General features: G+C 42.3%; 1 protein-coding gene across 1 annotated transcript in view; it reads left to right on the forward strand.

Annotated features, from left to right (window-relative positions):
- Positions 1–202: 202 nt before the first annotated feature.
- Positions 203–16,933, forward strand: part of grin2da (glutamate receptor, ionotropic, N-methyl D-aspartate 2D, a) — a 185,973-nt gene continuing 169,242 nt past the window's right edge. The window contains exons 1-2 of the mRNA XM_030741133.1: positions 203–370; positions 2,026–2,163. Of these exons, the coding sequence (XP_030596993.1) occupies positions 203–370; positions 2,026–2,163 (306 nt within the window). The remainder of the gene's footprint in view (positions 371–2,025; positions 2,164–16,933) is intronic.

Genomic DNA, 16,933 nt, shown 5'->3' on the forward strand with positions numbered 1-16,933 from the left:
CGCCGTGGTCCACTCGGGCTCCTCCCTGCTCCCGGAGACGGCGGTGGTGGGAGGCGCGGGGGTCGGTGAGCTGGGGCCCGGTCTGGGAAACGGTCCGGGAGGGGGTGGAGGAGGAGGGGGAGGAGGAGGAGGAGGAGGAGGAGGAGGAGGAGGAGGAGGAAGGGGAGTAACGGACACAGCTTCATTAGCAGGAGTGGCCGAGATGTCTTTGTTTTCCTCCTCGTCACATCTGTCACTGGCGGCGCTCGTCGGGGAGACGGTAATGACGCCCTCGGGTCAGGCCAACGTCATCTACCTGGCCGTGAACGAGAGCAGTCCCGGTACCCTGCTGCTGCAGCTGTGCGAGCTGCTGGCCACAACACCACTGCAGGTACACAAACATGTACACAAACCTGCTTACTGTAGGGTGTAACTCTCCCCAACTGCAGCCTTCTGAGAGACTTTGAGAGAGAAACCGAATCACAGTGGTCAAAATGTTCCATATCAGGAGGAATATATCAGTATGATAATCATCTGTACAATGTACAATGGATTCTGTGTCAGTGACGCTTTCGTAATTATAACTATTAGATTTAATGAGGATTAATTGAAATTACTGGCTGTTACAGTGATGCACTCTGACAAAAGGTGTTACAGGAAGAATAAAAAGAGAACGACAAATCCTGCATAATTACTCACATCTGCACAGCTGGCCAGGCTCCATATGAAGCTCCATGATTGTCAGATTGACTTTGGTGGAAGGCATGCGTGAGATGCTTCTCATTCATGCATGTCCATAATAGTTATGTAATGAATCAGTGAATGGTTTTTCATCATGGGACTGTGCAGGTTTCCTTGCTGTGACGTGTCGGAGGTTTCTAGTTGAGACGTGCAGTAACTGTTAGCTCGTTAGGACAGTGTCATGGTTTGGTGTTTTGTGCTTTCAGTTTCTGTGTTTTATTTGATTCCTCCATGTTCACTGTTCATCTATTCACTCATTCATTCATAGTATGACTCTTGTGGATGGGAGCAGATCTGAGTTTGCAACTTGAGAGCTGCTTGTGACCATACAGAGGTAATAAACATGCTGCATACGATACTGCTGTTTTATTTACTCAACCATTTATTAATCCATCCACTCATCAATAGAAAAATACATTATGCATGTATCCACTCTGTGTCTGGCTGTCTATATTTGTTTTCATGTTATAAAGGTGAAGGCTCTTCTCGTGAATGTCTTCAATCAAGTATGATATTAACTCTTAGGTAACATTTGCCGCCTTTTCTCAGGTCCTGTTTAAAAGCCATTTGCATATCAAATGCTTCCCTTTGAGAACTGAGCTGTCACCTATACTTAACTTCAGTTTACTCCCCTGGATCGCTACAAGAAAACAAGCATTAACTCCTCAAGCTAACCTCAAATTACAATAGCTCCACCTCATATTATTATTATGTAAAGTAATAGCCTCACCAGAAGTTCATACATTTTTCATGATTTCATCACATGACAGGATTTTCTAGAAAGGTAATTATATAAAAAACATTCAGCATGCATGCAACAGCCACACCTGTTAGCAAGCCCTTCAAGAGCTAAGGTGGCCCATAAGCCAAGAGCTTATCTGCAGTTTCTGTGGTGTGGAGCAGCTTAAGCTGCACAGGTACAACACACCCTATTGTCCTGACAGGATGCCGGTCCACTGCAGGGATTTAACTCTGATTGTATCTCTGATTTCCAAGCAGAGAAGCGAAGGCCTCTTTGAAAGCACCTGATAGATGTTTCATGACTTCATTAAGTTTCTAAAAGTCTTTGGAGAGATTCGGTTTGTTAGCGCGATAAGAAAATACAGCCTTCATTAGAATGAAGTGTTCTATTAACTTTTCTCAGTTGTTCAGTCTTTAAATTATTCTCAGGGTTTGGAGCACCACAATAAAAAAAAGCTGCAGCTTCGATGAATAAAATTGTAGTGAGATGATTATGAAATTGCTTCTCAATGAGGCTGATGTAATGTGCTGGGTTTCATTGTGCAACCTTTGTTTTACTTCCAGGGTTTGGTGTTTGAGGAAGAGAGGCCGCCACCGCCGAACCGTGCCCCTCTGGCCCCGATGCTGGAGTTCGTCTCTGCCCAGACAGGGGTTCCCATTGTGGCTGTTGGGGGAGGAGCCAGCCTGGGACGAGAGCCACAGGTAAAGAATGGATTACCTAACATTGCATCATCAACCCTGTTAATTTCATTGGAACTAAAGCAAGGACTGTCTGTGGCTTAGAAGAACACTGTAAGAAATATGCAAGTAATAATCGCCTCCTGACCTCCTCAGACCACTCTAAGGAGGTCAGGAGGCGATTTCTTTATTTTAAATTAAAACTAGAAGTTAGAAATTAGTCAAAGTAAGAACAAACTCACATTTTTAGTGTTTCAAATGGCTCCCTCACAGCTGGTCGTGTATTGCGGGCTGTATGTGGGAACCTTGTGAGGTTTACAGTTCCCTCTTATGTTCACAGTAGACTTTCTTCTGATTGGCTGCCCTTTGTCTGGCTTCCACAAACAACTGCATTCATCTCTGTTGTGACAAAAGAAACTGCAAAAGTAGTCAACAACAATACATTTTTGTTAGGACACATCCTTTTTCTGGGCAGGCTTTGGGCTGTTGTTGACCCTGCCATGGTCCCACTGTTTTGTGGTTTTTTATTCTCAGTTAATATTTGAGTTTGGCTTCCTGTTTACTGTTGTTCTACAGTTTGGAGGTTTGTGTTTGTGGAGCATTTTGATCCCTGTTTTGAAGCTACTATGATTCTGGGATATTGTGAGTCTGAGCTCATGTGATTGTGAGTCTGTGAATCCTGATGTAATCTTAGTCTAGTGAGAGTGTTATAGTTCACACTCTGTTGTAGATTTCAGTCCCTGCCTGTTTCTCCACTTCCTGTTAATGTCATGTTCATTTTCTCTGTTGTCATGTCTGATTCTTCTCTGAGTTTAAAATTCATCTTTGGTTCAGTTCCTGTTTTACTTTGAAGGTTGTTTTTATGTCTTCTGTCAGCTTTACTTCCTCTTCAACTGTGTGATCACTTTCACCTGTATGTCATTCTCTAATCAGCCCAGTTTGTATAAATAGTCTGATTTCCTCTTTGTCTTTGTTTGTCTATACTTCCTGTCGTGGTGTGTTCCTTTTTAGTCTCCACGTGTGTCTGGATTACTGTTTGCTTGACCCTCTGGAAGTCTGTTTTTAGCCTTTACTAAAGGAAACTTTATCCAGTGTTCCCAATCAAAACAGCATTTTGTGATCAACCTCTGTTGAACTGCATAGTTGTTGAAGTATTCCCAAGTCAGACAAAGCACACGCAGGTATGCAGGGGTTTAGTCTTCAGAGCTGTGACCATAAAAGGAATTCCCCTCCAGAAACCGTCTCCAGTCAGTCAGTGCCATCCAAAGCAGAGATAAAACCATATGCATCTGTGCAGACATGCATATGTGTGAGCCTCCAAAAAGCTAACCGAGCATATCCCGTCAGGGGTGATACCATGCACAGGCTGAATGCTGCTCGCTTAAAAAGAGGTCTGAAAGGAAGGGAAGCAACAGCAAAGTTCACCATGAAGGGAATGTGCATGAAAAAACGTCAAATATAAAAAGCAGCATGAAAAGCACAGACAGTGGCTGCAGCAGACAGTTTCACTTCAGCTCTTTCTATGTTACATATTCTCTCCACGGCTGGCTGAAGGGCCAACAATGGCACAAGCCACAAGCAAGAGCAGCCCACGGATTTTTGACGCTGTGACAGTAAACGGTTACATCATGGTGGGACTGCGCAACGCTGTGTGTAGGACCAGTGCGCAACAGTGCCAGTCCCTTAAGGCCTGAACTGTTGGCTCACATAGGAACACTGACCCTGTGCACAACAAACAAGTGTGTATGTGGAATTATTGTTGGGTTTATGAAATGTGTGTACTGGCTTATTTTTTTTTTTTTTAACCACCATACGTACATTAGGAAATCAGAATAATTCTGAACCAATAGGCTTGTAGAATCTGCATACTGCCCCACCCCCAGGAAACACATCTACGTCCAGGCACACCTCTAATGCAGGAAAGCAGCAAAACAAAGAAAAAAAATCCAGATTCTCCAGCATTGCTGGGCCAAGAAATCAGTGATGTGACAAAATGCAGCAGAGGTTTAGTACATGGTTTCCTTTGCATGCAATTAGATTTAAATTTAATTTTAATTCTGAGCATTTTTTTGGCTTATGTTGTTTTGGGAAACTAAAGATGACCAAAAGGCAAAAATAATAAGTAGTAGTACTAGTAGTAGTTTTAAAGACTCGTGTTGACATTTCCTAAGACAGCCAAACCTTGTTCTGTTTGTATGCATTTTTCATAAAGTATTCAATTCAATTTTATTTATATAGTCGCCTCAAGGCGCTTTGTATTGTGGGTAAAGACCCTACAATAATACAGAGAAAACCCAACAGTCAAAACGACCCCCTATGAGCAGCACTTGGTGACAGCAGGAAGGAAAAACTCCCTTTAACAGGAAGAAACCTCCAGCAGAACCAGGCTCAGGGAGGGGGGGTCATCTGCTGAGAGGGGGGAGAGACAGGACAAAAGACCCATGGCAGGAGGAGAGAAGCTGCAGAGAGACATGAGACTGCAACTCCGCCTATGTGTGCGCGCGTACGCACGTATGTGTGCGTGCGCGGGTGCGTGTGTGTCAGGGTTATTATAGTTAATGAAAACAAACAAAATAACGAAAACTGAAATTGAAAAAAACATTGTCGTTAACTGAAATAAATAAAAACTACAATTAAAAAGGAAAAAACGAAAACTAACTAAAACTGTATTATGAGTATAAAAAGTTAACTAAAAGTAACTTAAATTATAATAAAATTACTTTTCTTTTCTTGTTTGTCTTTTTATTTCAAAGCCTTGTGGACTGATCATTTTTCCGCTCTCTGGGTTTAAGCTGGGCCAGGTGGTCATTGTTTAATCTCCTAGCACTGTGCAAGTAAGTAAGGTTCTGGTCAGTCCATATAATGAGTGGTTGTTTTGATCCCTCAAGCCAATGCCGCCAGTTCTCTAAGGCCAGTTTTATGGCTAACAGTTCAGGGTCCCCAACATTATAATGCCTCACTGTGGGAGGCGGGATGAAAAAAGCGCAGGATAGAAGCTTACCATTAGGGCTGGATCTCTGGGAGAGGATGGCTCCTACCCCGGCGTCAGACTACAACTCGGTCTGAGGTTAGACTAGGATGGGGGCTGAAACAAACCTGTGTTTCAGTTGGGTGAAGGCCGTGTCGGCCTCTGCTGACCATTGAAAAGGTACCTTGGGAGATGTTAATTGTGTGAAAGGTACCACTACCTGACTGTAGTTCCTGATAAAGCGGTGGTAGAAGTTTGCGAACCCAAGAAACTGGAGTTGCTTCCTTGAAGTGGGCGTAGGCCACTCTGCTACAGCCTTGACCTTTTCTGGGTCGGTCTTTACCTGCCCTCCCTCAAATACGTACCCCAGAAACCTTCAGAGGTGGCAAAAGTACTGACATTCTGTACTTAAGTAGAAGTACAAGTACTTGTGTTAAAAAATACTTTGGTAAAAGTCGAAGTACTGGTTCAAGTTCTTTACTTAAGTAAAAGTAAAAAAGTACAGGCTCTGAAATGTACTCAAAGTAAGAAAGTAAAAGTAGCTCTTTGGAGGACGTTTCTACCTGCTATTTTTGTGTAAAGCTAACTGAACCTTATTATATATTATTGTAATAATATAAAATAATACATGAGAACACAAACGTTATTCCAATCTAAATTTTAATTCTAATGAATGTACTCAGCTTGAATCACAAACTGTTAAAGGGAATTTAAACACAGCTCTGTTCTCTGTGTCCTCCATAGCAGAGGGTGACTGTGTCTCCACCTAAACACCAACATGAGGATCCTCAGGGGTTACAGTGGGATTCAGAAGGTGGAGGAACCCTAAGATCAGCTGTAGTGGCTCTGCATGGGGAGAAGAATCACAGCTTTGTATTGTGAGCTGCAGTAAATGATGTTGGTGTGCAGGCTGTGATCAGCTGACCTGCTGCTGCTGCTCTGAGGTTTACTGCTCTGTGTGGATGAACTGAACTCACAAAGATGTAACCCAGTATTTCACAGCTCTCTGAGCTGATCTCCATCCCCTACACTGACAGCATGCAGGCTGTAGAAATGTTGGATTCAGTGAATGAATCTCAGCATCAGCAGCTTTGATTCAAACTCATCTCTGCTGCACTGATGTAACCTGTAACTCTGACCATGAACACAAAGTGCACCAACACAGAGCTTTACTGTAAATACAGTACAACAAGCTAACCCGTTTATTATGTACTAAACTGCAGTATTTTCATACAATCTTTGAATAACACAAAGTCAGCATACTTCAGTTTATTTTCCAGTCCTTACCTTTAATTCTAACCTCTCTTCTTCCTCTCCTGTCCTCTTTCTCCATCTCTGAGTGAACTTCTCTCTCTTTGCTCTCCCTGAAATACAGCAGCTCTTCTTTTAGCTAGTAGACACACTGTGTGACAAACTGCACACACTTTGTGTGTTTGCTGATATTTGTTGAGCATTTAAAAACGTTGCATTTACCTGCCACACGTTACTTCCTTCATGCTCGCTCCTCTTCAGTAGCGCTAGCTAAGCTGTTTATGTCCCGCGAGCATAACTTAGGGATTCGGTCCGGCCCGCTGTGACCCCTGATTATAATGAGACATTAATTATATGGGTTTGTGTATTTAATCCCTTTGTACCCGATAAGCCCCGGTGATGGAGGATACGCCAGTACGATTGTCTCTTATATGTTAATATTCCTCCGTTTAGGCTCAGATCGTTTGATGTTTGACGGCGCACTGACCGGAAACGCAAACTTCTCCCTGACGTGTTAAAAAGTAACGAGTCTGTTTTGAAAATGTAAGAAGTAGAAAGTACCGATACTTGTGTAAAAATGTAGGGAGTAAAAGTAAAACGTACTCAGAAAAATAAATACTCAAGTAAAGTACAGATACCTAAAAAATCTACTTAAGTACAGTAACGAAGTATTTGTACTTCGTTACTTCCCACCTCTGGAAACCTTATGGAGGGAACATGGAACTTGCATTTTTCTGCCTTTGTGTACAGTTTGTTCTCCAGTAAGCGTTGCAGGACACTTCGAACATCTACCTGATGCTTCTCTGGCATCCTGGAAAATATCAAAATGTCATCAAGGTACACGAAAACAAAAACACTGAGGAAGTCCCTGAGAACATCATTAATTAGTGCCTGAAACACTGCGAGGGTGTTGGTGAGACCGAAAGGCATTTCCAAATATTCAAAATGTCCCTGAGGCGTATTGAAGGCACTCTGCCATTCATCCACCTCCGTGATTCACACCAGATGGTACACATTCTACAGATCTGCAGTTTAGTGAAAAAGACTGCACCATGCCTGAGTTCAAAGGCAGAAGACATGAGTGGTAGAGGGTATTTATTTTTGACTTTTATCTGGTTTAGCCCACAGTAGTCAATGCAAAGTATCAAAGACCCATCTTTCTTTGAGACTAAGAAAAATCCGGCCCCCACTGGGGAGGAGGACAGCCAAATTATGCCGGCTGCCAGCGACTCCCGAATGTATTTTTCTGTCGACTCCCTCTCGCGTCGCAACAGGTTGAACAGGCGACTGGTAGGCAAGGGTGCCCCAGAGAGGACGTCTTTCTAACCGAGGGTAATCTAGAATGACTGGCATGCTGGGGGCTGAAAAGACCAGAAAGGTCAGGCTCTCTCTGTGGTTACCTGAAATTACTAATTATAGGGGTTTAGTCTGATGAGTGATGGTGGGAAAAAAACATGTCCATTGAGACCAGTAGTGGGGAGCTGTGAGGATAATGGTTGTAAGGGAATGTTCAGCTGCACAGCTAGTTGACTATCTATAAGATTATGTTCAGCCCCCCAATCTACTAGTGCCTGGAGCGGGAAAGAACTCAGATTGTTGTAGACTATCACTGGTAAAGAAAGGTGGGGAAGAGCCGAGGGCCGAATTCCACCTACCAGGATTCCCCGAGTTACTGGCGAGTGGTGGGTTTTGGCTGCTTAGGGCAGCTAGCAACGAAATGACCGGGCTGTCCACAGTATAAAACACAACTCACAAACCTGCATTGATGTTCCTCTGGAGTACACCGGGCTTGTCCTGCTTGCATCAGCGCGCCGGTAGTGAGAGTAAACCCGGAAGCAGAATCGGTCAACGACAGCGATATTCTGGTGACTCCCGGAACTACCGCTGCTGCGGCCTGACGGGACTTGTACTTCTTTTCCTGACTCCTCTCGCTCAGTTGATTATTGATCTTGAATGCCAAGGAAACCAGATCCTTGAATGAGGTGGGTTCATCCCGAGACACTAACTGATCTTTCGTCTTGTCATTTAAAGCCTGATGGAAAAACCCCCAACAAAGCATTTTGTGGCCAACTCGTAGCTGCAGCAGCACTGCGAAAATCAATAACAAACTCCACAACACTCTTATTTCCCTGCCAAAGCTGTAGCAATCTCCTTGCTGCATTTCCCTCAGACATGGGATGGTCAAAGTTCTTTTTCAGCTCACACAAAAAGTCATCATATGGGTAGGACTCAGTTGGGTTAAAGGTGAAAAAAGATGCCTCTGCCTAAGCCATGGGACCAGAGCGAGGAGAGTGATCGATGGCGAAAGAGCAGTGCAACATAAAAGCCTCAAACCGTCCCAAGTCCCTAGCGAACGGCTTGAGAGAAGCGGCCACCATGTCCCAAAACACCGGGGAGGGTGCGGGACAATCTTCTGCGGGGGTGGGGGTTCTCCCACCACTACCTCTTGAGTAGCAGTGGGAGGAGCCTTAGGTAACCTTTCCCGGTGTTTCCCGGAGAGCTGCACTGAATCCAAGCTAGTGCCCAATGCCCAATGAACAGCTAAGGCTGTTCAAACTGGGTCCACTGAGTCCATGAAGTGGCCTGAGAATACTGCTACAAGGTAGCGTTGTACTCTGAAAATGAGGACTCAAGTGCAGGACCCAAAATGAACAGCCACGTAAGAGTCAAAGAATGTTTTATTCACAACGAAAGTAGACTGCTGTGACTTGAAAGGGGCTGAATCAAAGTCTCGCAGGATTTTGGGGCTACAGGGCTCGTCACTCATCTAAACACCTGACGTTGCCGGAAAAGGGGTCCAGGGGGGGTCATAAGGAAAAGGAAAGGAACGTTAATGGGAGGATTTGAAGAGAGCGGTTTGCTAGAGGTGGGGGGAAAAATGGAGGCCTTACTTGACAGTCTTTAGGCTTCCTGTCCAGGAGGGGGAGGCAGGTTGGTGTGCTGATGTGACTCCAAAGTTCCGGGGTAAAAGGAGGACAGGGAAGTGATTATGTCATGCAGTCTGATCCTATATGGTGGGAAGGAGTACAATAAGTGGTTACTGGCCAAGAGCAGTTCAAAACACAAAAATGAAAAAATCCAAAACCACAAGGGCACAAAGACTCCAACACTAATGACCAAGTTACCACGAATAGGTAGCTGACTCTCAGGCGAGGAGTGGAGGTCTCAACTGGTCCTCAAATACCGGATCCTTGATAAGCCAATGGGATCCAGGTGTGACAGCCTGCTGCAAGGGATGAGGCTCTGCCTAAGGGGAGGAGAGCCGGCCTGACCCTAACCTCCCCAAAACCGTACGCGCCATGACACTGTTTTTAAATCAGATTATATCTCGTCAATTAGATACTAGAACTTTGGTCCATTTTCTGCTTTTACCTCTGATGAAGTGGGTGAAGAATCATGTGTTCTATAATCTGACAGAGGGCAACAACTCTTTCCTAATGGGCTGTTTCTTTATGAAAATTACATTATCAGCTTGGCATATTAGGTTTTAAATATTTACTTTGATAAGTAAGCATGTATTTTTAAGCAAGGACGTGAATACTAAAATATTATTTTGTTACCTGAAGAATGTGGATCACGTTTTCACTTTCTGTGTCTTGGAGCTGGGAACTATCAGGTACATGAGCTTTACTAAGTTAGCTCTGCAGGTCCGAATGTGTGTCTGCTGTTTGGTGCAGGGCAGGTGGTGTTTAATAGTTTTACTGCAACTCTTTTGATAGCTGACTGCTGTGGTGGAAAATGAGTTTAATAAAATCAGCAGGACTAATTTGTGACTTATAAAACCAAAACAAAGGAGCTAAAAATCATAATGAGTGGTGCTGTGATCTTTCTCTGTGGGTTTGTCGTGGTGAGGGATGGCAAAATGCTCAGAGATTTGATGTGATTTGATTGACTGTTAATATAAGAATATAAATTAGAGCAGCAGGGCACCTTTTATGTAAATGAGTCAGTGATGAAATTGAAGAAGTTATTAAAAGTGCACCATTTCTCCTCCGTCTTTACCCCACCTTGGTTCTCAGCAGACTGTAGAAGTAGGGCCGGCACAGGCTCGAAGCACAGCTCATAACTCTCCTTAAAAAAAGCTTTAGAGTTGACAAATGATCTCAGCCTGTGAGTAATACGGATGTAACTCTCTCTGGCTGAAACACAGGGGTGTATGTCATACTTCTGGTAGCAGAAAACAGAGCTAGGTGAGAAATATGTACCTCCTGTCACACTGGAGTCTCCTGCAGAAGGCAGTTATTTTCTAAATACTTAAAAACCTGCTCCTCGGATCTCATCAGTAAGTATGATGAAGAGAAAAACACAAATCTGTTAGAACTGCTCCAGTTTTGTTGCTGCTGAGCTCATCAGTGGTTTCACAGTGAAGGAAAATGTGTTGGTAATTTGACATTATAACATGCAGACTGTGTGAGTAATAATACAGTCCACAGTCATACAGCTGAGACGCAGTGGATTAGTAATTGCAATAACTGTGTGTTTTTGTTCCAGCTCTGATGTGTTGATCGCCATGTAGTGGCAAAATTCATGAATCCGTTAGTCACGATGACTGCGTCACCTTCTTTAAAGTCATTCCTGCTTGTTCGTTGTTGTAAGCTAATTGATTGGTGTTTGCTCTGCAGCTAGTTAATCTCTGTAAGACAAAAGGTAATGTCTGCTGACGCTGATTGGTGATAAGTAGCTCAAGCTAACAAAGCAGTTTGGTATGACAGGTGCGACGTTTAATAAGTGGGACAATTTATTTTAAGTGGATCATCTTGACAATATGATGAGGTTATTGTGATTTTTACATCAATAAACTTCGGTCATAGTTCTCTAAATACCAGCTGATGGTACACAGTCAGGATGGCACTGAACTGTCATTGCTGCTTCATTTACAGTAGGCTGTGAGCTTCCTTTGAACAGAGTCATTACAGAGCCAGCAAAGACCCTTTGATTATATTTCTACAACTCAGTGTGTTTATGTCCCTAATGTAAGTGTACTAATATGTATTTTACCTTTTAAATAACTGTATTTATAGACTGAGTGACCTGAGGCATTTAAAATTCTGGTTTGGCAATCAAAGAAGAGGAGCTGCCCTGTGTGCAAACCTCTGACAGATGATAATATGAGATAAACCGAGAACTTTACTGACTCTCGGGAGTGTTGTTGTTCTCAAGCTTTTTCTGTCATTTTCTGTTTTCCTTTTTAATTCTTGTTTGTCATGTTCATCATACTGCTGTCCTCTGTTTCCTTTCAATGATATGACATACCTGTGCTCAGTCAATGAATAACTCACCCATATAACCTCCCCAGCTTTCCTTTATTCTGATCCAGATTGTTTTTTACTCCCTGTAATCACACAGCCCTGAAATGTTCTTTTGTTGTTTCTGTTTGTTTGGTTTTCTTCTCATTTGTGCTTAGCTCTCCTTATGAGTGATCTTTTTAACTATTTATGTGCTTTACCTTTTGGTTTCCCCTTGCTGAGCACCTATTTAACGCCTGCAGTTGTAAATTTTTGTATTTTACTCAAGTGCTATACTGGAAACCTCCAGCAGAACCAGGCTCAGGGAGGGGCAGTCATCTGCTGTGATCGAGGGGCTGAGGGAAGAGAGCCAGAGATTAATAATAACTAATGATTAAATACAGAGTGGAGTATAAACAGAGTGAAAAGAGGTGAATGAAAAGAAACAATCAGGGCATCATGGGAACCCCCCCAGGAGCCTAGACCTATAGCAGCATAACTAAGGGAGGGTTCAGGGTCACCTGATCCAGCTCTAACTATAAGCTTTATCATAAAGGAAAGTTTTAATCCTAATCTTAAAAATAGAGAGGGTGTCTGTCTCCTGAATCCAAGCTGGAAGCTGGTTCCACAGAAGAGGGGCCTGAAAGCTGAAGGCTCTGCCTCCCATTCTACTCTTAAGTATCCTAGGAACCACAAGTAAGCCAGCAGTCTGAGAGTGAAGTGCTCTGTTGGGGTGATATGGTACTATGAGGTCTTTGAGATAAGATGGGGCCTGATTATTCAAGACCTTGTATGTGAGGAGAAGAATTTTAAATTCTATTCTAGATTTAACAGGGAGCCAATGAAGAGAAGCCAATATGGGAGAAATCTGCTCTCTCTTTCTAGTCCCTGTCAGTACTCTAGCTGCAGCATTTTGGATCAGCTGAAGGCTTTTCAGGGAGCTTTTAGGACAGCCTGATAATAATGAATTACAATAGTCCAGCCTAGAAGTAATAAATGCATGAATTAGCTTTTCAGCATCACTCTGAGAAAGGATGTTTCTAATTTTAGAAATATTGCACAAATACAAAAAATCAGTTCTACATATTTGTTTAATATGTGCATTGAAGGACATATCCTGGTCAAAAATGACTTCTCACAGTGTTACTGGAGGCCAAAGTAATGCCATCCAGAGTAAGTATCTGGTTAGACACCATGTTTCTAAGATTTGTGGGGCCGAGTACAAGAACTTCAGTTTGATCTGAATTTAGAAGCAGGAAATTAGAGGTCATCCAGGCCTTAATATCTTTAAGACATTCCTGCAGTTTAACTAATTGATGTGTGTCATCTGGCTTCATTGATAGGTAAAGCTGAGTATCATCTGCATAACAATGAAAATTGATGCAGTGCTTTCTAATAATACTGCCTAAGGGAAGCATGTATAACGTAAATAGAATTGGTCCTAGCACAGAACCCTGTGGAACTCCATAATTAACCTTACTGTCTGAAGAAGACTCCCCATTTACATGAACAAATTGGAGTCTATTAGATAAATATGATTCAAACCACTGCAGTGCAGTACCTTTAATACCTATAGTATGCTCTAATCTCTGTAATAAAATGTTATGGTCAACAGTATCAAGCTGCACTGAGGTCCAACAGGACAAGAACAGAGATGAGTCCACTGTCAGAGGCTGTAAGAAGATCATTTGTAACCTTCACTAATGCTGTTTCTGTACTGTGATGAATTCTGAAACCTGACTGAAACTCTTCAAATAAACCGTTCCTCTGCAGATGATCAGTTAGCTGTTTTACAACTACTCTTTCAAGAGTCTTTGAGAGAAAAGGAAGGTTGGAGATTGGCCTATAATTAGCTAAGACAGCTGGGTCAAGTGATGGCTTTTTAAGTAGAGGTTTAATTACAGCCACCTTGAAGGTCTGTGGTACATAGCCAACTAATAAAGACAGATTGATCATTTTTAAAGTGGACGGCTATTCAAAAGCTGTACTCATCTGTATGCATGTTTTGTTGTTATAGTTGAATATCAGCTAACACAGTGGATGCTTGTGCATCATCCTATATACTGCTACCTATTGGCCAGTCATGGGAAGTTGTTTTTCTTATTTTATTTGTTATTTGAATGTAATTAACAGGATCGGGATAAGTCAATACTCGCAGTAGTCAATTTGCAGATGCAGTATCACTTTCTGTTATTGGTTTGTTAAATACATATTTCTGTGGTTCAAATGTCAAACACATGGTGTCCAGCTGAGTGACACCATGTGTTTGACATTTGAACCATTTGAACTGAGTGGACACGTTTGTAACTCCATGAAAAATAGGTTCATATACAAAATTTCAATTGCATTGTTTTGTTTTTCATGCTTAAAGAGGAATAACAATAGTGAGGAAAATAATCTTAACTGAGGATTTTATAATTCATGTATGAAAGGGTTAAGATCAAAGCATTAATTAATGGTGGGGCTTTTTTGAGCCCTGTAGTAGGAACCGGGTCTAATAGACTTGTTGATGGAGGAAGTAACTATTGAAGTTACCTCAGGAAGATCAATCAGAGAGAGAGTCTAAATAAATATCAGCAGTATTGAAAGTAGCTGTACATGATATGTCTGTGAGATGGTTATGAATATGGCTACAGTGCTGAAAACAAACCTGGGGTTGTTCTTATTTCCTTCAGTCAGTGATGAATAGTAAGTCGTCCTAGCTTTATGGAGGGCTTTTTCATAGAGTAACAAACTCTTTTTCCAGACTGAATGAAGATCTTCTAAATTGGTGAGACACCATTTCCTCTCCAGCTTATGGGTCGAAGGCTACAGGTTAGTTGGAACTTGGGGAATCAGTAAGGCTAATTTAACAAGAATAAATTGCAGTTTACTAGCAGTGTACTAGGATTTAGCTTATGTCTTGTCTGCTCCACTGTGGCTGATTTAAATGTTATCTAGGAAAGCTACGAATATTTGACCCTGCCAATTGAGGTTTAACACAACAAACGGGTATTTTTGCCTCCAGAGTATAGCTTTGCATTTGAGAAATGTCTGATAAGTGAACTCTAATCAGTTCTTAATTGCCTTTGGGACACTGAGTCAGGCATGTTTCCTAATACGCTTTAAGAATTAATCAACCTTGTGTCACGAGTGCTTCTACAGCTGTGATTTGGGGTGCGTCACTCATTCATTGTTTCTGGTGAGTGTTAAAAAGAATGAGAGCAGACTTTGCTCCAGCTTCCAGGGGGACACAAAAACTTTGATTTTTGTTTCATACACCACCAAACTGCTCACTGAAAGCTGGTTCCCAGTACACTCGCCTCTCAGCTGGGTTAAGAAAAGCAGACAAGCCTACATCACAGACCAGGCTGCTGGTTTGATATTCGACCTAGTTCAGTTTAGCACAACCCGAGGTGAGCCCTGTCGACATTGGAGGGTGGAAAGATACGGCCTGAAGTTTCCTCTTTGATCATCCACACGCGCCCGCAGATGCAGGGCCTTGATGATTAATTTAAACACATGCCCTCTGCCTCTTTGTTTAATGTTGAGAAAGAGCTAAAATTAGTGTAAGCTAAAACGATAAGCCTTGGACAGTGAAAATGCACTGGAATATGCATACTTCCATAAGTCCTGAGCATATTCAGTGTTTAAACTCACATTCATTCTAACTTTGAACCTACATGGATTTTCCCATCCTGATACTTTGTTCTCATTTTAGCAAAAATACAATGGGAGGAAAGTCAATAGAAATGAATTCCTCTTTCACTGAGTGGCTCATCTGTCCAGATTAAATGTGACTGGAGAAGCAGAGAGGACGGCCATTATTGTTTCTTTCACTGACACTGAAAGCTTTATTCAGAAACCGAGGGCTTTTTTGACAGACTGCCGTATTCCTCTGAGTGCTCCCCTCTTATTAAGACTAAAGTCAGTCTCACACACACAGAAAGGCCTAAGCTGGAAGAGAACAGAACTTGCTTAGACAGCTACTGTATGAATTCACACACTTTCACACACTTAGTGCATTTATCCAGTCCAGTATCCCTGCATTACATCCATGGCAGTTACACAGTGTGGATTCTACTGTGGATTCTAATGTTTGACTCAGGAAATCGTGTAAGCTGAAACAGAGAAAGTAAGAATGTGGTCTGAATGGATGTGCAGCGCAATTCATTGCTGGCCAAAAAGATCACGATATAGAATAAGAGATACCTACATTTTCATATTTTATTTATTTTGGTTTTATCACTGTTGTATATGTATAGCTGTGCACTCTGTGCCTGTGGCACTTCTACTCTCACTTGTTATTTATTGTAGATTGTACTATTTTCTTGCTGCTGTAGCCTAATTTCCCTTGTGGGATCAATAAAGGATCTATCTATACAAATACAGAATTGCATGTTTGTTGCTCGTGGTTCTCATGCTCAGGGAGTCAGGGGACTCCAAACAAGACCTGCTCCAGTCATTTACTGTTTTGGTTCATTCTTTTCTGCTGCAGCAAATATTTTTCATTAAAACTCCACTGTGCACTACCTGCTCAGCACAGCACCAAGCAGACACTGCTTGAGACCCAGGAGTTGGTAGAGACCATATACTGCATGTAAAAATTGGATGTAGCCGTGTCGCTCATTAGTTGAAGTCCAGATTTAAAGCTTTCACTTTAGCTCAGTATCTTGATTTTAGTTTTTTGTTTTAGAAAAAAACAGATCCTGAAATGACCAGACTTGCATGAGAGACCTCATCTGCTAGCTAGCTAGCTTGTTTTGCGTAGACTATATAGGTGCGTCATACAGACATATATACCTGCATGTAAAAAAGAAGGAAAAAAGCCAGAATTCCACTCAGTAAAACTGGAGCACAGGATTCCTGAACAGACCGTCACATGCTTGGTGTTTAGTTTCGCTCTCCTTGTCTCGTTAGTGTACTTCTGTTCACCTGTTCTCCCTGGCTGTTTCCTCTCTCCTCATTACCCCTCATATTGAATGGGTTTTCTTCAGTTCTTTGTTGGGTCTATGTTGTTGGCTACCCTGCCTGCTGTGTGCTCTCTTGTATAGTTTGCTTGGTATCTCATTTCATTTTTCTTTTGCTCCTGACCTGCTTCTCCGTCGTCTTCCCTTTGGATTGACAGCAATAAAGGCTGAGTTTAAGTTTTGTCTCTGGAGTCTACATATTGGGCCGTCTACCTTCTTGCCTCTGAGCGTGCATGACAGATGCCATGGTGGCTATGTCCGTCTTTTATACTGTCTGTGGTATTGACTTATTTTGGAGGCACCCTAAACTGGCCATTTGAGGAACTCCTACTTCTTCCTAGAAATGGGAAGAGTTAAAGAGAATCAGTACTGAATTAATTTTCATTGTGTGGACACAGCCA

This window comes from Archocentrus centrarchus, chromosome 11 (genome assembly GCF_007364275.1).
Source record: "Archocentrus centrarchus isolate MPI-CPG fArcCen1 chromosome 11, fArcCen1, whole genome shotgun sequence".
NCBI lineage: Eukaryota > Metazoa > Chordata > Actinopteri > Cichliformes > Cichlidae > Archocentrus > Archocentrus centrarchus.